Below are 19,724 nucleotides of genomic sequence, written 5' to 3' on the forward strand. Positions count from 1 at the left end.
GGTTGTAACTTTTGCCTAACACGGCACTGTTGTTAAAATGTGCCACAAACCCACAATTCCGACTGTGTGTTCATAAGTGGCCAGTGTTCGCGTTGACGATGTTGTTGCTGTGTTCACGAAGACGGTCAGGTAGACACCGCCCAGTTTGTCCTACTTATTGTATTCCGAAGGGAAGGAAGAATTCATAAACAACCGCCTCAACGCGAGGCACAATGTTGGATTTATGTTTCTTGGAACAGCAAATAGCTCGATTTGAGGGTGTAATCACGTTTTTACACAAGCTGGAAAGTCTGTCGGGAGCTGAAAACACGATGTCCACGTTCACTCTGTTCACCTTTATTGTTAAGGCCGTGAGAAAAATTGTGGATGTACGGGACGATGACAGGTCTTCCTGTCCTGTCTCTGTGCGTTCGCTTAACGCAGCTCCCTAGCTTCACTCCTTTAAGGTTAGTTTCAACCACTGACGCTAATAAGAAAACAGGGTACCCCGAGGACTTCCTTCTTGCTATTTGCCCGTCGAAGTACTTTTGTATTGAATGTGAGCATGATTTCTTGATTGAGCTCTTAAGACATGTCCGTACAATGCCTCTCCTGACAAGTTTTGAGTGCGCGGAGTTAGAAAGGATGAGTGGTTTTGTTCCCCCGGGTAATAAATAAAGCCGTGTTTTTCGTCTACCTTCATGTTCTTGTCCGTGTAGCGCAGTTTTTTTTTTTAATATTTAACCAGAAAACGCTGACGATAGGTCTTGTACGTTCTAAGTTTTTAAAGCAAAAAAAAAAAAAAAAAAAAGAAAAGCGAGCTGTTTAAACGAATTACTTCCGCAGCTGATGAGGTAGGAACGCACTTCTCACGGTTTGTTTTTTGACGGAATAATCAGCATAAAAAAACGCCTCAAGGTTCTTGATACCGTGGAGTAGAGGAGGGTTATGGTGCTAGCACGGTGGAAGCGATTACCGCTCAGAGACATACACACGAAAGGAACGATAAGGGCAGAAAAAAATACTTGAGAATGAAGTCAATTGGACTTTGTATCATGGGTACTGTCGCGGGATAAAGGAATCATCAAACGCGCTTTCGTAGAATAATGTAGAAAGGTTTCCAATTGCAGTGCACCCAAAAAAGATTGTTGCCGGAGTTTTTTTTTTATTTTATTGCTCAGGTTGGGGGGGGGGGGGGGAAGCCGATTTGCAAGAAATGTTGGAACAAGAATGTTGTGTTTCCGAGGCTGTTCTACCCCCCTGGCATACCGTCACCACCGAGAGCATCTGAGGCTTGTGACCCAGGCTACAGATTTTTTGTGGCACCGCGTTCGAACCGCAATACCCAAGAAGTCTCGTTTGCCTGGGAACAGACCAAGTGGACTGGTCGTTTTGGGAGACGCCGAAGTTCCCGAGCATGTGGCCCGAATTCTGGAAAGAGGGCCAAAGTATAGTGTTGAGCCTAGCATGAAGGCGCATGAATTGTTGGCTGATGTACGGCGAGTGTCGGAAAAGGCAGCGTCTGAGGATAAGGTCCACTGTGTTTCGGAGGGGGTTGACTGCCTACTAAAATATGCTACGAAACGGAAAACAACAATCTCAGTTTGCTACAGGCTGATAAGGAGGGAGGATTTGTTGTGCTATCCCGGAACCTACTGAACACTAAGGCTGACGATGTGATTAAGAACGTCGAGATTACCAATCTCAAGCCAAAAAGGGTCAAATGTGCGGCAGCTAAGTTTTGCAAAGAATTACAACTGCCCAAGCTGGAAAAAGAGATAGAAAAGACCACGAAAGACAATCTTGATGTATTCTTTTCTGTTAAGACACATAAAGTGAACTGTCGTAACCGAGAAGGGGGCGTGGCAGAGACAGGTCAGTCGATTCCTGCAAGAGCACTTAAGTCGGTTAGAGACCTGTGATCCTATTTGGGTGCGCAATTCGCAAAGTGTCATAGATTACCTTAGTAGTGGTGCAGTCACAGATGTGGGGGGCTTTTCCATAGATGCTGAGGATCTTTTCTATTCCATCCCTCATTGCGCTCTGTTTGTCTCGGTACGTGAATGTATTGAAAGAAACGGAGAGATTGGCTTCCAGAACGCTAGTGGTGTGTGTACTGATGAGTTTTTAGAGCTTCTCAAGTTTTATCTGGAGTCAACTTTTATCCTATTTAACGGTAAGCTTCACGTTCAGAAAAAATGAATTTGTATCGGTTCGTCTGTGGCGCCTGTGCTTTGTGATATTTTTTTAGCCAATTGCGATTGGGCCATTTCTGAAAAAACTGGATGACGAGCGCGTTTGTAAAGTGTTTGCTTTAATTGTGTTTATTAGGTTGGAGGGAATATGTGAGACAGATGTCGTGAGGTCAGTTTTAGAAGTTTTCGCACATCATTCGGAGGGGCTCACTTTCACTCACGAACTTCAGTATGGGGCTTACCTACCATTTTTGGATTTGAGATTAGAATTCATTGCTAAACACGTTTGCTGGTCTTATCACCCACGCTCAAAGAAGGGTCTTCTTCCATATGATTCATCACACTCTAAGCATTGCCTTGTCTTGCCTACAAGCTGCACCCGAGAAGTCATGTCATCACGTGGTTAACGATAGTTTTTCCCGGCAGGTTGAGAGACTGACCGTGGCGCGTTTCCCAACTTCGAATTTATTGAGCGTTGCGGAGGGCTTATTAAAGAAACTCGGGGGGGAACCCCGTCCCCGGAGGCAAAGGCCAAATAAGAGACCACTCGTAATACCTTATCTCCATAAAATTTCACACAGCTTGAAAGAACTTGCCTTGAGGTGCGATGTGCCATTGGTGTTTTCCGCTCCGTGTAAGCTGGCGCAACAATGCGCGAGAGTTGCCGATAAGAAGGAAAAAGACCCCGCTTGCTCGGTGAAGCATGAGAATCAATATGTTGTTTGCAAGGTGGCAGTTGTTTACACGATTCCACTAGCGTGTGGGAAAGCCTACGTCGGTCAGACGGGCAGATGCGTTAATCACAGACTGCGGGAGCATGACTTGTCGTTGCGATCAGTGGTGGTAGCTGTAGGGGGGCATCCGCCATTGCATTGTCATGGATGTGGGCGCGAACCTATCTTCAGTAAGACTGGTATCATTGGCCATGGAAGAGACAGAGTGAATAGAGAAATTTTAGAGGCGCATGCAATTATCAAAGCAGTCGCGAACTGCGTAAGCCAAAAGTCACTGGGCTTAAGTAGTAAACAGATTGTTTTTTTGTTTTTTTTTTTGTTTTTTTTTTTGGGGGGGGGGGGACACGTGGTGAATGTATCAAGTGACGTGGGCGAAGTTTCTGTTTGCTTTGTTTTCATGGGATTAAATTTCAGTTGAGGGTCAGTGCTTGTCCTGTTTGCATTTCGTTTAGTCCCCGTTTACTGTGCGCTGTCTGCCTTTTCGTCGTTAGAACAACCCCTCACGTTACCGGAAGACGAATGACAATTTGAAGCCGGGCAAGGCTCCTGGACCAGACAGTCTGGGCGCTGTGTTTTACAAAGCGTTTAGGGAGCTCCTTTCTTGCACTGCCTATTTAGTGAAGCATACGTACGTAAAAAATTACCCCCGTCATTTTTGTATATTCACGATTTTTATAATCAAAAGGGAGTACCTCTCAAAACTTTATTTTATTGGATCGTACCGTCGGACCACACTCATTAACGTAGACTATAAGATACAAATGACGGATTGAGAGGGGCGTATGCAGGGTGTTATAGACGTCATCGTCGACCCTTACCCGACGTGTGGAACAAATGAGAGGAGCACTGTAACATGTGCGCATGTCACCCGGAGCAGTCTGATGCGTTCTGACTATTTTGTGCCAAGAGTTGCCATGTTGCAGGTCGACCATGAAAACGCGGTCGACCGCGTGTCACACAATTTCTTTTTTTTTATATTAGCACATGTTAACCTGGGGTGTGTATTGTGCGATGGTGTACGCAAGGCGTACCAAAACTGCGCCACTAGTTTTGTTGTAAGCAAGCGTGTAAGCGAACATACTCGCCTTTTCTCTTTGGTGAGACAAGGCTGTCCACTTTTGCCTTTGTTTTTTGGTACTTTCCTTGAGCCATATTTTCTAAATATTATTCAGAATGGTTTTATTAGTGGTTTCAAGTTGGAAGCTACTGAAATGCGTATTTTAGAATGCGCGGATGACGTGGTGATTTTTGTTTTTCTTTTTGCGAAGACTTTGAGAGTGGAGAAAAAGCCGTCGAGCTTACAGAGATGTTTTTCGAAAATGGGAGCAGCTTCATCAACTGGGATAGGTCTTTGGGTCTCTGGCACGGCGATTAGCCTTAAATGCCGACTGCTTTTAAACGTGTTGCAGGAATTGAGTCACCGCCCCGTTATCTCGGAGCTTCTCTGGAACACTACCGCAATAATGACGACTATTGGGCGGTCAGGTTGAAGATCTGGGCTCAAAAGCGAACAAGTTGGCATGTTTTGGTTTGTCTATTTTTGCCCGTGCGTCGGCTTGCAATGCGTTTCTTGCCGTAAATTCATGGTATAATTTGCAGGTGCTTCATTGCTCACGAGTAAAACCATACAACGTATGCAACGGGTTCTTTCTGTTTCTATTTGGTGCTCGTTTTGGAAACGCACGAGACGTACAAAACCTGATTAATAGAGTGAAGACCGGGGGGAGGGTGGAGTTCCTCATCTGTCCATGAGACAATTTGTTCATAGACACATTTTGTCTGGGACCAAAGATATTCGTTTTTACAAACCGTTATTCATGTGAGATTGCGTGCAGCGCTTCCTGAGTTATATTTTTTCGTCAACCAAGGATGTATATTAAAGAAGTTGGTGCATATTGGTTTTTTGCCACGCGTTCCTCACATGAATATTTATCTGGTGCTGTTGTCTGTCCCGCCAGAAACAAACAAAATATTTAATTTATTTTCTTTTTACAATTCCTTTGTATCGTTATACATAATGACAAATACACAGCGCAAAAGGGAAAAAAGGGAAGAGACACACCGGATAGGAAAGAGCGCTGTGTTCTATCCGATGTGTCACTTCCCTTTTTGTCCTTTTGCGCTGAGTATTTGTCATTATATATAACCAAAACCAACTAGCCCAACTGTCGACTTTGTATCGTCTTTGTACAGTCCAGGCCCAAGGTAGGATATCATAAAGCGAGTGAAGCGAATGGTGCCCCTCCCCGCGTAACACAAATACATTTTTTTTTAAAGTTGCATAGTCAAACCACTAGTTCAAGCCTGGTTAGTTGAAGAAGTATCCCATGCAGTAGCGTGGTGTAACAACTGCATACCGTACAAAAATTTGAGAACGGTTGACCAAGTTTTCCTAGACTTTTGCGAGGCGGTTTTTTTTTGGGGGGGGGACGTCATGCAAAGGTCCCTTAAAAAGATTTCCCGTTAACGCCCCATGGCCCAAACTTTTGAGCGGTAGAAGGGGAGAATGACGTTCCCCGACACACTTTCCCCTCTGGGCCTGCACAACATAAGGCGTTGGCGCATGCTGTAATGCTCGCAGATATCGATGTTCGCTCCGTACATACAAAGTACATAGTTGAACACATGTGCTTTAAAAAAAAATGTATGAGGACCGGCAAACCTACACCTGAGTGGCTGCAAATTCTTGAGGTGTTTACCCTCAAATACGTGTAGCACGCTTGACAATAGCCAAGATGGATTGTGTTTTTAGTGTTTTATCCCGATTGCGTTTCACCGCGTTTTGTCATGGTAAAAAAAAAAAATATAGCCGCGTGCGTGGCGGAGTTTGCAACGCATGCGGCTGTCACGGCGAGGAATTAAGGGGGTTGCGATTCCGCTCGGCCCGGATTACTATTTTATCAATTTCCTACTATTCTAAGATATACTAGCCCATTCACGGCTGTCATCGAGTGTTCTTGTTTAGAGCATTCATGAACGTGCCACGTACGTGAAAATAGCGGCAACGCGCTGCTTCGGTTCATTCACCTTTCCGTCACCGACGCAAGATGTGTGGCAGCTTTCTCTTTAGACTTGTAGGTACATGTTCGCCCCATCAAACGTTTATTTTTTGTTCTCAATTAATCTACTCTTGTTTTTGGTGACAACATTGCACCAGGCGGAACGTGGATATAAATAAACGCGTAAACAATTATGTGCCTCAAATACATCAGCTGACAATCCATCCTGAGATACGTCCTGTGCGGAATCAATTACCAATAACAGCATACGCTCCACGCCCTGCACTTACCTAACCTAACAGAGTTATACCTGTAAGTACTTAACTATATCGCGCTCCAAGGAAACTGTAAGAACTATAGAAATGCGTGCGATGACTTCTGCAAAGTGGTTTAGAAGCTCCGATATTCTTCCTCCAATCGCCTTGAAGAGGTTAAGGGATAATGATAAAGGTATCACTATGCTTCAACCGCAACAAACTCATTATCTTCTCCTTTTTTACCTTTGAAAATACTGTTGTTGTTGTTGTTTTTTTGCTTTTTTTTGTTTCTTCACTTGGCACACACTCTGCTTCGGCACGGATTTGCACACGGCGTAAAAGTTAAAGGTTAGTACACCATGTGGGGACAGATAAGTGTACTAGAGGCGCCTGTCACAGATGTCTGGCCATGTTAATATTCAGCGCCGATTCCTGTGTTTCACATGCGTATATTGTACAGTCATACCTTGTTATGTACTTCCTAAGATCATCTAGTTTATGGGTATTTTTGTGCATATTTTTTGTTGTTGGGTTTGTTTTTGTCGGGGTGTTTCGGCGGAAGAGTGCTTTCTATTTCGAACTGTAAGGAAGAAGTGCCTTGTCAGGCTTGACTGGCCTTTTGAACTGGCACTTTTTTGAAACCCCGTCCGAAAGAAAACGACACAAAGAAACCAAGAAATGAATACATGAAAGTTTACAGGCATGACCATTTGAAGCATATAATAATTATTATTTTTATTAGCAGGCGTTTATACTTTTATAAAAAGTTATGTGCCCTTCAATAGATTCGAAAGTGGGCCAGTTGATTCTTTTATATGATATAGTTTTTCTCCTCCGTTTTGTTTGTTTTTGCGTTGTTAAACCATGCCCCGAGCCCTTAAAGTTCTCAAACACAAATATTTAGCATTAAAAATGTTTATTTTATGTAATATTTTAACCAAACAACAGGCGTACGTTGAAGCAGTAAAGGACGAGAATGTGGACTACGCCCTCCCAGGTGACCAGTTTAATTCTTCAGAGAAACTCTTCTACTACAGTTATGGACAGGTGCGTATAATTACTGAATATCAGAATCCATTAAAATAACTTCAAAAGTAACTCACTTGAAAACAATCAGAAGCTGCAAAGCAACTGCTTGAAGTCAAGATCATTATGAATTTTACTTGAAACAATGCAGTCTGCAACGTTTTATATAAGTTTAGCTCCGACATTGCGTCAGAACGTCTGTTGACACCTGGCGCCGTGCTGTTTACAAAATAATGGCAAACAACAAACGTAACGAAGCAAGCCTAAGTGGAATCCATTGTGTATGTAACAATGCTGTTTGTGACTACAAGACGTTAAAAGAACTAGGCAAAACATCTAGAAACGCTAAGACACACTTAACTGCAGGCTGGAGTCTGTATAATCCAAACTTATACACGTCCCTTTTCACAACAATATGCAGTCTATCGGTTTATAATTTTTCGTTGGACCAAAGATCGTCTTCAGTCCTCGGGACGTTGGCAGACACGAACATGGCAAAACTTGCCGTATAAAAGTGAATCACACGTGGATTATCATGCATAACGAATGGCAACGTAAGGGGTGCGGTGTAGCGACCTCGGTTAAAGCTTTCGCTCTGTGCAACAATTGAGCAAGTAATTCGGCAAAACAGTGAAGGCCTTCAGCCAGAAGAGCGCCAGGTATAATATTCGGAAGCTTCCCATCTGGAGAGTGGGGAGCAGTCATCGCTGTCCTCGCTGCGTCCCCACGTGGTCCCGCCGTCCCAGGTTGGCTGTGCGGAGTAGGAAGTTTTGGGTCATAGACTGTCCCGGAGCCTGAAACAACCACACCCTGTTTTACATTAGGTCCTTCCTCAGCCAACGGTACAATTAGACGGAGTCAAACTATGCCCCTTGATACTTCTTTTACAAATAACAACAATCAATATAAATGACAAAGCACATTCCGCCGAAACAAAGTGGCGGCATCCAGTTCAACCCTCTGCTGTGCGCCGCCATTCGCTTCTTTCCTAAAACCTGCACCGTCACGTAGTCGACCCTTCAAAGCATTCCGCTACTTGTAGGAAGCTCTTATCTGGGAAATTTAAGCCAAACGAGCGGCGGTAAGAGCACATCGTCATGGCGCAAGTAGTCTTGCGCGTTCGCCCATTCTCGGATAAACCAGTCAGGCACAGTAAATGTCCCATGATACTGCGATTTTTAGGTGCGTAATTGGTTTAACCGGGGAGAAAAAACGCACAAAGAGGACGAGCGCCATGACGAAGCATTTAATTTTGGCGCTGTTCGATTGACACCCTCGGATCGTCGCGTTGGCTGAGGTCGGGCACATTGTGAAACGGAGTGTAACGGTCCACGTCGCGCGGGTTCAGTGTCGAGTTGGTCACTATTTCGAAACTTTTCTACGTTACCTTCTTCCACAGAGCTGAATTGAGCGTGCCTCGAATAATAGGGCGGCTCACACGGGCTTGAAAGTGAAACAGGGTTTCACTGTCAAGCCTCTTGAAAATTTTCGTCACCATTCTAAAATCGACGAAACAACTCCATCAGTCACCTCGAGCTTACGTATTAGGTCGAGGAAATCCCTCTAAATACACGAGAGAACCAGTCACGCAAAGCGCATATAGAGTGAAAAAGTCATTCGTGACTTGCAAGCAACTTAGACCTCTAAAACGGTTTTAACATATGAGTTTTGTAGTCATAGGTAATTCACAGATATGAACGGATTGAATTCAGTGACTCTCGAATTAAGATGAATGACGTTGGGATGAAATTGTTGACAACTCAGATTGAACCCATGGGCATTTGGATTAAATTGGTGTACAGCTGGATTAAATTCGGGGACGTTCGGATTAAAAAGTGAAAGCCGTTTACAAATCCCTGTAACGCCGAATTGGAGCGCAGCTCTTGAGGAGGAGGAGTGAAGGGTACTGAGGGAAGGGTAGACCCCTCCTCCTTCTCCTCCTCCTCCCCTCATTCTTTAATATGCTCCGAGGGGGGTCACGTGACCTCGGGGAGGCGTGACCTGGGGGTCACGTGACCTTGGGTGTCACGTGGGGGTCACCTCAAGGTCACGCGACCCCCAAGGTGACCCCCACGTGACCTCGGGGGGTCACGTGACCTTGGGGAAGAGACCACATGACCTCGGGGGTCAAGTGACCTTAGAGGGGTCACGTGACCTGGGGGGTCACGTGGGGGTCACCTTGGGGTCACGTGACCTTGAGACTACTTTGGGACGGGTCACGTGACCTCAGGGGGTCACGTGACATTGGGGGTCACGTGACCTGGAGGGGTCACGTGACCTTGGGGAGGAGACCACGTGACCTCGGGGGTCACGTGGTCTCCTCCCCAAGGTCTCCTCCCCAAAGTCCCCAACTTCAGAGGGGACACGTGACCTGGGGTCACATGACCTTGGGGGTCACGTGACCTTCAAAGGGTCACGTGGGGTCATCTTGGGGTCACGTGACCTTGAGATGACCTTGGGAGGGGTCACGTGACATGGAGGGGTCACGTGACCCCAAGATGACCCCACGTGACCTTGATATGACCTTGGGAGGGGTCACGTGACCTTGGGATGACCTTGGTTACGCCGACGCCGATCAAGCCGGGCACGGGCCCCTAAGAGCTGCGCTCTAAAATTTGGCACTTCGAATATTATGAGCGCGAAAGCCTGTTGTGTTATCAGTGATTGACTGTCTCTGTGTTCTCCAGGATAGTTAACTGAAAGCCTTATTTTTACTTTGAACTTTAGAAGCATCATCGGCAATGTATTTGTTTAGAACAGACTTTTGAGCAGTACTCTGTATTTGTCTCCCTCGAAGACGCTGCAGATCATCCTCCGTGGGTATATGTCTTGGGCTCCCACGAGTGTACTGCTCAAGTGCAGGCTTGTTTTAACTACGAATACTGGCCTTCATATTTGAATGTCCACCTCCAGCCATGCTCTTCTTCGTTGCCAATGCTTGCGACCTTTACAATCCATCACACAACAAAAGATGTCGAGCGAACATAGAAACACTACCGCGTATTGGGTATAAAAACGTTATGGTTCAAGGGCATACATTTTTCCAATATATTCAACCTGATATCCATGGAACGAACAATTACGACCGTCCATTCACTGGCTTAGAATGCCGGCATCGGACCTTGAGAACTTTTAGACCGTCTGCTGGAGATCGGTGAAGCCAACTAATGTTGCCACCTACTGTACATCACATGAAACAGCCTTGGCGTCCGATTGGCACAAGAAACCTGTCGCTGTAGATTCCCCAGATCGCTTGACAGCTGCAAACTTCCCCTACTGTCCTCCCAACGGAGCCACACGCGCCGTCATTGTCTGGCACACAACGTGTACAAGAACAGCTTACTCCTTCGTAGAAAAAAATCAAAAGGGTACAGGAGAGCTGGTAATATCAACCATGAGCTGAGTTTGAGTCTTTGCCCTGTCTATTTTCTGTCCTTTTTACGTTTTGATTTTTCCTCTCTACCCCAGTTTCAGGTTAATTCAACATGGTTAAAGCTCCTTCGCTTTTGGGATAAATGCCAGATCACTGCGCGTCACGAAAGAAAGAGCGTAGCTTTCTAATATATATTTCAGGCATGCGAAAAAAAAAAAAACACGAGGACTCCTCGATACCGGTCTAGAAGTTGAGCTATTACGTTTCAAGTTTCAAAGAAAGAAAAAAAAAAAAAAAAAAAACCACCGGGGAAACTATAATTTTACGCGTGAAAGGCGCAACATTTGTCGAGTTATAATATTTCCTTTTTTATTTAAAAATGCGTTTACTAGTTTGTGGGACTATAATAGAAGGGGCCTAATACAGTATATGGCTGTGTATATAAAAAAAGACAGGTGTCAAAAATGGTAAATCGCAGTAAATATAACAAGACAATCGCACTAAACAAAACGTTACGACAAGCGAATACGGCTCGCCGGCACCAGAAACTAATTACAAAAGATAGACGAAAATATTGACCGTCATTAACATTCATCAGTAGTAAAAGTAGGGACTGGTTTTGGAAGTTACAATACTGAACACGATTGCCTGCACTGCTTGCAAGTTGAACACTGTGAATTAAACTCAATGTAACGTTTTCTTTCGACGATGGCACCAATCAGGTTACTTGAAGTTCTTCCAGCGCATGAGATAGAACTTGCTCTTAAGATTCTTTAATTTCTCTATCCCACAATAAACGTGTGATAGATATCCTAGAGTATATTTATGCGGCCGGGTTTTATACATAAAGGAAGAACGAAAACGGAAGGGTACGAGCTCCTAGCCTGTAAAGAAATGCGTTTATCATATGCTTTCTTTTACAGCTTTTCTGCAGAGGAGCTGGGTACAGCTATACTGTCACCGAGAGTGAAGAAAGGTAAGGCTGATAATACAGAGGCGCCTGACATTATCGAACTATTGTGAAAAAATAAATCATACAAATGAGAAGCAGAAGACGCCTTTTGTTTTCTGCTCTCTCCTTTATTGCGCTTTTTTCAGTGTATTTTGCTACTCAAATTTAAACAACTTGCTAAAGTCAATGGCAGCTTAAGAAAGGCAGGGTGCGGGGAATCTCTATTATTTTTATTATAATTTCTGGAACGCGTCTCTGACTGGTGTGTTCACCGCGCCCAAAAAGTGGTCCCTCGGTGTCTGCCAGATGACGTCAAAGAACTATCAAGCTTTCGCCGGTCATGATCCTGGCGGCGTCCCAACAGAGGTAATGTATGTGGCAGACGCCTGTTCTGCTGGAGGTCGCCCTCTGGTGTGACAGTGCACGGAAGCTTCAGCAGCCAGAAGTTGGGACGCCGCGACCACAGCGAGACTCGCTTTCGCTCATTCTTTTCTCCAGAATTTCTAAGGTCAACCGCCATAATCGCTACCTCCGACAGCGTAAGACTCCGGCTTCTGTTACATTATTTGTTGCCACTGCGGGAACACTTTTGATGTATGGGCGGCGTAGGACGCTAAATACACCACTCGGAAACGCGTTTCAGGCACCGTAATTTCATTGAGGCTCCGCATCAAATCAGAAAGCGCAACCGCCGGTAAGAACGCCAAGGAACCAATCACGAACCAAGAAGCGTAACGCAATAAGTCACGCCTCGCGCGAGTGCACGATAGTTAGCAACAGATTCTTTCTTTTTCAAGAGCATTGCATTTTACTTTTGTATGTGGATAACGGGTTGGCTCGCCGAAAACTATTTGAGACCTAACCTTCCTCAAAATGCTTAGAAAGAAGAAGAAAAACTTTCAGCCTTTCCACTCAGGTGAAAAAGGAAGAGCAGCAAAGCTGTAGCCCTGTCCTCGGCGGTGGCCTTCCACGCGAGCGATCTGCTCTTCTTTCGCAAGGGAATCTGAAGCGCTCGACGCAGTGGAACTTGAGGCGAAAACTGCTTCGTGGCGGTTGCGGAACCATTCGCCCTGCTGCGCACGTCGCCGCTCCTTCCGTTCCCGCTCTTCTCCCCCCAAAGAAAGGTTGCCGCTATTTATGAGCTACGGCGGCAACCAGACAACCGGCAAGCCTGTTGTTTGGTTGCCGCCGTCGCTCAAAGATGGCGGTAGCTGTCCAGAGTGTTGTGTCAAGATTAATTTGTCCACGGACACGACCCTAGAGGAACTAGTCCTTAAGGGCTCCGCTGTAAAAAAGAAATTTGCCATTACCAAAACATGAGCAGGGGCTTTGTGTAGAGGCTCCATCCTTAGTGTCTAATTCATTTCCTATTTTTGCCTTGGCGGTTCTTTCTTTCCGTGTCGTTTAATTTCGATTATTTTTAATGCGAAAGCATTAACTGTGTAATGGAGTGAAGCCGGCGTTGTCTGCAGCCGTTGTCTGTAGCAACGAAAAACGGCACCTAAATTAATATAGGCTGAGCGAAACGGCACCTAAATTTCCATTGGCTGCGACGCGTCATGTGGCTCCATAGCAATGGCGTCATCGCTGCTAAGGAGCCAGGCGAACTGCTGGCGGCGCAGCCGGACGGGGGGACGCGGGTAGGCGCTGGCCTGACGTTAGGCCAAACGTTAGGGCTATCGTTACGCTTAGAGGTCTGACGTCGTCAAACATTGTGCATGCGCAACTGTTTGATGTTAGGGTGGGCTTGGGCATGCGTTGGTCTGACGTTAGCCCTAAAGTTAAACCTAATGTTAGGCCTAACGTTGTCAACTTTTACCCGCAGCTAGGGGGATGATGATGCTGAGAGGACAGGTCATTTCAACACGCGCAGCGCCGAGCTTCGCACTCCCGACGCCACACCGAACTTGGCACTCCCGCCGCTGCCTCACCTTGCATAGGTCAACAAATACAGCACCCACCTTTTGGCGATCATTAATATCGACTAATTGTGTTGTTGTAAACAGTTTTCTGCGGAAACCATGTTGATTGAAACCGAGTGTGTAACTTGGTTCTAAGAAGGCAGCGAGTTGCTTGTTCAAAGTATCCTCCAGCAATTTAGTGGACGTTCAAGTTAAAGAAATAGAGTGATAATTTCTGATTGGATCACTGCTGCCACTTTTATGAAAGGAACAATTCTAGCTATCAACCAGTCGTCCGGCAGATAGGCATCTTCAACTGATTTGAAAAATATGCACGTGAGGTATTTCGCGGACCATATGCGTATTTTTAAGAAATGCGTTAGTTATATCATCTGGTCCCGTTGCTCTCCTAACATGAAGTGATAAGAGTAATGACACAAAACCGTCCTCACATATCAAGTGGTTTACGTTTAACAAACCCTCGCGTCCTAGAGTACTGCATGGCTCTGTTGATTCCCTTGTGAAAACTGACTGAGAAAATTTATTAAATTCACGTTACACATTAGCCTAATGACTCACAATACATTTATGGAAGGACATCTGCCTTATATTGGTTTTAGACATCGCGAGGTAACACCAGAACCTTTCTGGCGATGATAACATTATCCAGGCAGTGATAATGTAAAATTAGTTTTTTAGCATCCTTAGTCGATTTGTCAATTCTCTAGACTTCTCAATAATCGTGGGTAAACCACGCTTATGAAGCCTTTAAAGTTTGCGTTTTACTTGCTGTATTTCGTTTTTTATCCAGAAGTTCTGACATCCAATTTTTTCTTTTCTTTTTGGGGTACAATGCTTGAAAAGCATTTGTAAACTAGACATTTAAAGTTTTGCCACAAATAGTTTACATCTGTAATATTGTTGAACCCATCTAGGTGTTGTTCAAGGTTGAATAGCACCCATTCGTCATCGGCCTTTTTGTAATCAAAATGTAGCTTCCGTCCAGCAGTGTCACAGAAATGAATGCGAGATTTATTGAAAGCACATTGAAAAACCACAAACTTTTGATCTGATATACCTTCATAAGCTGTAACCGCAGAGTCATCAAACTGTTTACTAACAAATAAAACATCTAGTAATGTGCTAGATGTTCCAGTAACCTGTGCCGGATGCTTTACATGACGTGGAAGGCAGCGACAAAACGCTAAGTCACAAAGCGCATCAGATATTTCATTGCCTTGACACGCAAATTCATCTTCTGACCAAGTAACATTGGGCGCCCCAGTGAGGTCACCTTCAATCCAAATCTTATTTCTGTATTAAAAGTAGATGGGCTGCAACGAAGGATCCTTACTTTTAATCGATGATAATAGTGTGTTGATATGCCAGACAATTCTAAACATTGCGCCTGGTAATGTATTAGGTTAGAGTGATAAATCTCGTGAAGCAAACATAGACGAGGTCAGACTTGCATACTTTACTAAAATGTAAAGAAATACATTTATAATTACTCGAGACTAACTTGTTATTATTTACCGTTTCAATTACTCTTCCATAAAAGTAAGTGACCGTTCCACCAAAATGTAATCCCTTACTTTTGTGACGTTACTCCCAACACTACTCTCGGTGAGCAAGAAACAAACGGAAAGAGGGTAATTTAAGTGCTTATCGTTGCCGCCAGTAACACTTTATTGGCTTTGAGTATCGTAGGTACGAGCTGTCTCTCAAAAGTTTCGTCAGACGTCTTGCCGGGTTTCTTTGTGAATATGCCAACTGCCACACGATGATCAACACCCTTTCAACTGACGCATTGAATGGGAGTGCCGTCTCGTGCCTCTTGAATCCTTGATGCGCTGCATCGTGCTTCTCCAGCGAAGCGTTGGAAGTGCTCTTTCTCCTGGAGGAAGAGAAAAGCGTCTTTGGAGCTTATGCTTGATTCTTTCGGAATCGCGAAGCTGTCGAAGTCGTCATGCATCTGACCAAACCTGAAATAAAAATTTATTTAGGACCATCTAGATATACTAGCCTAACTTTGTGGTATACGAAGTTAGTAAGACAGGGTAGTTGGTTGAACGTTACAAATAAATAATAAATACGGCTTCCACATTAATATTCTCTTGGCTACAAACAAGTCGAGCCTATGTTGAGCCATTGGTGAACGATAGAATACAAGTTTTAGACATAAATAGAAGTTAGAGATAATTAAAAACACCAGGACACTTCTAGGTAAATAATTAGAACGTAGGTTAAAGGAGGAGAATGTAAGCACACGCTTTCTGTACGCACCGTTTCTTAATGCTTCCCAAAACCCCACTGAGCACAGGCCGGCAATAGTCCACCCCACTGCTCTTCAGATGCTGAGACCATGGGGGTGCGAAAGGCAGAAAACTAAGCCCCAGTCACGAGAAAACTAAGCCCCTCCCTATGTCCGGAATCACTGACCTACCGTTTTACTTTTCTTATTATTTCAAATCCGTGTTGGAGAAAATATGTGTTCTCCTGCGGTAAAAAAAAGGAAGACAATTACCATATCTGTTAAGCTCACTAAGAGCTCACGCACAACTTTTACCATTTTCATTTAATGTGTTTTCACAAAAAAAAAAATCTCTAAATAATATTTTATTAAATTTCATCAAAATATGAATTTATCCAGTCTCAAGCCCGCTTTATTGAAACAGCCATTTTTTTTATTTCTTACTTTTGTTTGATTCTGCCCCATGTTAACTTTTTTTTTTCGTTGGCTTAAGCAGAATTCTTCTTTCTTCTTGATCTTTTCTCTAGGTATCATCAAACGCACATCAATGGACCAAAATCGACAGCATGGTAGTTTTGCAAGTTGGCTTTACTGCGAAGCTTTTTAGGCTTAAAATTCTACGGAGAGTCACGTTGCCAGTATTTGTGAGGTGAAGTGGCGGCAGGAACTGGCCTTGAAGAGCGGGGAGGGGAGAGGGCTACGTAAACGTGCCGCCATCAGAAAATAATGTTTTCCCCCACTTCTCCGTTGTTTAGGCACAACAGGCTTCCCGCACTTCTCTTGTTTTATTTAGAATTAAGACACTTTATTCGGGGTGCCTATTGTTGTTTATTTCAGTTTAGTATAAGTAATATTTTTGTATCCTTATCTTTTTTGTGTTTTCTGTTTTTTTTAATATATTTCCCACCGGAAAAGTGTGCGACGTGATCCTAGTGGATGTTAAAACTAGAAGTCTAGATCTAAATTACATAGCCCTGGTGTTGGATATAGCGTTCCAAACCCCTGCTTCAGCTTTTTGGATTCGAAATTGCGTGTGTCTAGTTTTCTCAATGGCTGACGTTCACAGATTTTTTTTTTTTTTTTGAGTCTCCTTATGGTGGTCGATTTAAAATGAAGATGCATTGGAATGAAGGTTTTCGATCTGTAAAGTTCCTCAACTTAGATCTAATGAGCTGTGCTTCCACGAAGGCTTGTGGGGATCAGCTCTTGCGCTTTGTAATCTAATTTCTGAGCAAAAAAAAGAAAGACAGAGATTTGTATGGAACACGTAGGTATATACTCTTTTCTCCGCGTTAATCCTCATTCATTATAAACAGAGTGAATGAAATGCTGTAATCTTTTAGTCTAGGTGATAGCTTTCAGTAACATCAGATACGTCTACCAAACACACCTTATGACGTATATTCTATGAGTTCCTTGATACAATTTAGTAGGGTACGTTGTTGGGCTAGTTGGTTCATCTTAGTAAAACATATAAAATAGCACAACAGAAAGACAAGGACAAGAAGTATACAGGACAGGCGCTAACTTTCAACTAGTTTTATTCAGGAAAATTGAACACATATATACACACGACAGCCAAAACAGCACCACGCAAAAGTTGATTAATTTTTCACCCGATCACTCAAAAACTGAAATTCATTACAATGAAGAACAATAGAAGTGTCGCTGACACATGCCGTCCCACTTTTTTTGATAAAAAAAGCTTCCAATAGCTGTCGAGCGACCGTCTCTCGGCTTCTTCCTATCCGTATCTGCTGAAGTCGCGGAACACAGCCACACATGTTGCAATGTATTGGCAAATGCGAGCCATATTTATTTTTACTGATAATGCGTGCTCCCGGGCCCGGTCATTGAGCACCGCCCCGTCTGGCCAATGTATACCTTTCCACAACTCAGTGGGACTTCGTAGACCACACCCACTGTGCAGTCCACGTAAGGGGTGACGTGTTTCTTATCACACGGTGCTTTTGCCTTCTCATCAGAGATGCGGGCGCACAACCCAGCCAACTTCTCTGGGGCAGAGAATACAGCGGGAACATTGTACTTGCTTGCAACTTTCTTCAAATTGTGGAAAACCTTGTGGATGTTATTCCGTACATCTACAAGGTTGCCCACAATCTGAAGAAAGTTGCAAGCAAGTACGATGTTCCCGTTGTATTCTCTGCCCCAAAGAAGTTGGCTGGGTTGTGCGCCCGCATCTTTGATGAGAAGGCAAAAGCACCGTGTGATAAGAAACACGTCACCCCTTACGTGGACTGCACAGTGGGTGTGGTCTACGAAATTTCACTGAGTTGTGGGAAGGTATACATTGGCCAGACGGGGCGGTGCATCAATGACCGAGCACGGGAGCACGCATTATCAGTAAAAAATAAATATGGCTCGCATTTGCCAATACATTGCAACATGTGTGGCTGTGTTCCGCGACTTCAGCAGATACGGATACTAGGAAGAAGCCGAGAGAGGGTCGCTCGAGAGCTATTGGAAGCTTACTTTATCAAAAAAAGTGGGACGGCATGTGTCAGCGACACTTCTATTGTTCTTCGTTGTAACGAATATCAGTTTTTGAGTGATCGGGTGAAAAATTAATCAACTTTTGCGTGGTGCTGCTTTGCATGTCGTTTGTATATATGTGCAATTTCCCTGAATAAATCTAGTTGAAAGTTAGCGCCTGTCCTGTTTACTTCTTGTCCTTGTCTTTCTGTTGCGCTATTTTATATACTTGATACAATATTTAATGATTTTCAGGGCACATTTTATGTTTGGACTATCATTTAAACTATCAAGTTCGTCCTTGTGCGGTACTTAATGGTCCAGTGCAATCCATCTACTTATTTAATGAGCGACCATTTCTAGAAGTTAGCACTGTCTGTACATACAGCGCTTATCTTCCACCTGCAGAAAATATCTCCTAATTTCCACGCACATAGGTGAGTCTGCCGGTTCTCCAAATTTCGCCACAGGCGTTTTGACACTACGGCAATTCATCCTTTCGCCTCGATTATCGTAACGCTGCCATGAGTCAGTATCTGGAGCTGGCATCGCTTTCGATGGAACACCGCCTTGACAAAATCTTGACGCACATTGTTCCACCTCTTACCATTAGTAGAGCTAAAGCATTGGCAGGGAAGTTTTAGTTGCTTGGGTTGGTCTAATAGACAGTAGCTACGTTATTTCAAAAAATAAACTAAAAATCACTTCTATTTTGTCTACCTTTCATTTCAGCTCTGACTGTTAGAATTTTATGCTTTTTTGCAGACGTGAATTTCCGAGGGGTTAGGTCTAGTCCGCTCCCGAGAATGCCTTCTTCAACGTCTCTCAGCACATCGTGCTCGGAAATAGCACATGGTACGAACTTGAGCTCAAATTGCTAACGCAAGGCGCAGATATTTCTCACGTAGGCATTCGAATCAATTCTTGCAGAGCATATCAGCCTTCGTTATTACGGTAACGTTGTGAGAAAACAAGATTGACATCAACCGATCCAGGTTGTGATGGTTATCACAGCGAAAGCGTTAATTTCAAAACATCTTCTGTTTATCTTGACCATCTCAAGGAGTCTTCACCAAACCTGCCATCGTCGGTCATTGATCAAACTGAAAAAAAGAAACTTGTAATGCAAACAACTGGAGCAGGTCACTGGAATGCTGGCTACAATTCCACATCTACCGGTTGTAGGTGTCGTCCTCTGGTTTTAACAGACGTTAATTATCGTGTCGGCACACCCTTCGGCAGGGAAATAACGTGACAAGCAGACAAACAAAGGTTCCAGGAGAGATACAAAAATATTATATATACTAAATGGACAAGCACAGCACTGGGCAGCCCCTACTCAAACTTAAAAATTAAATAAAAAAAAGACCGCTTAGCCGGTAGGGTCAAGACAGCGGATAAGGGCGATTGGGGAAGATATTTTTCCTAATGGGGGCACGTACACATAACCTGTTCCCCGCCCCTTCCCCCGCGCTGCCAGCTCCCACCGCTCCTTCATCTCCCGAACACTTCCAACCCTCTAGCCCTTGGTATATTAGCAAAACAGTCTTGCAGTAAAGTA

General features: G+C 44.1%; 1 protein-coding gene across 1 annotated transcript in view; it reads left to right on the forward strand.

Moving 5' to 3' along the window:
- The window catches only part of LOC121832989 (membrane metallo-endopeptidase-like 1), a 148,881-nt gene that overhangs the window by 124,464 nt on the left and 4,693 nt on the right, over positions 1-19,724 (forward strand). The window contains exons 18-19 of the mRNA XM_042290369.1: positions 7,113-7,211; positions 11,487-11,539. Coding sequence (XP_042146303.1) covers positions 7,113-7,211; positions 11,487-11,539 — 152 coding nt within the window. The remainder of the gene's footprint in view (positions 1-7,112; positions 7,212-11,486; positions 11,540-19,724) is intronic.

This window comes from Ixodes scapularis, unplaced genomic scaffold (genome assembly GCF_016920785.2).
Source record: "Ixodes scapularis isolate PalLabHiFi unplaced genomic scaffold, ASM1692078v2 PGA_scaffold1__304_contigs__length_218370807, whole genome shotgun sequence".
Classification (NCBI taxonomy): domain Eukaryota; kingdom Metazoa; phylum Arthropoda; class Arachnida; order Ixodida; family Ixodidae; genus Ixodes; species Ixodes scapularis.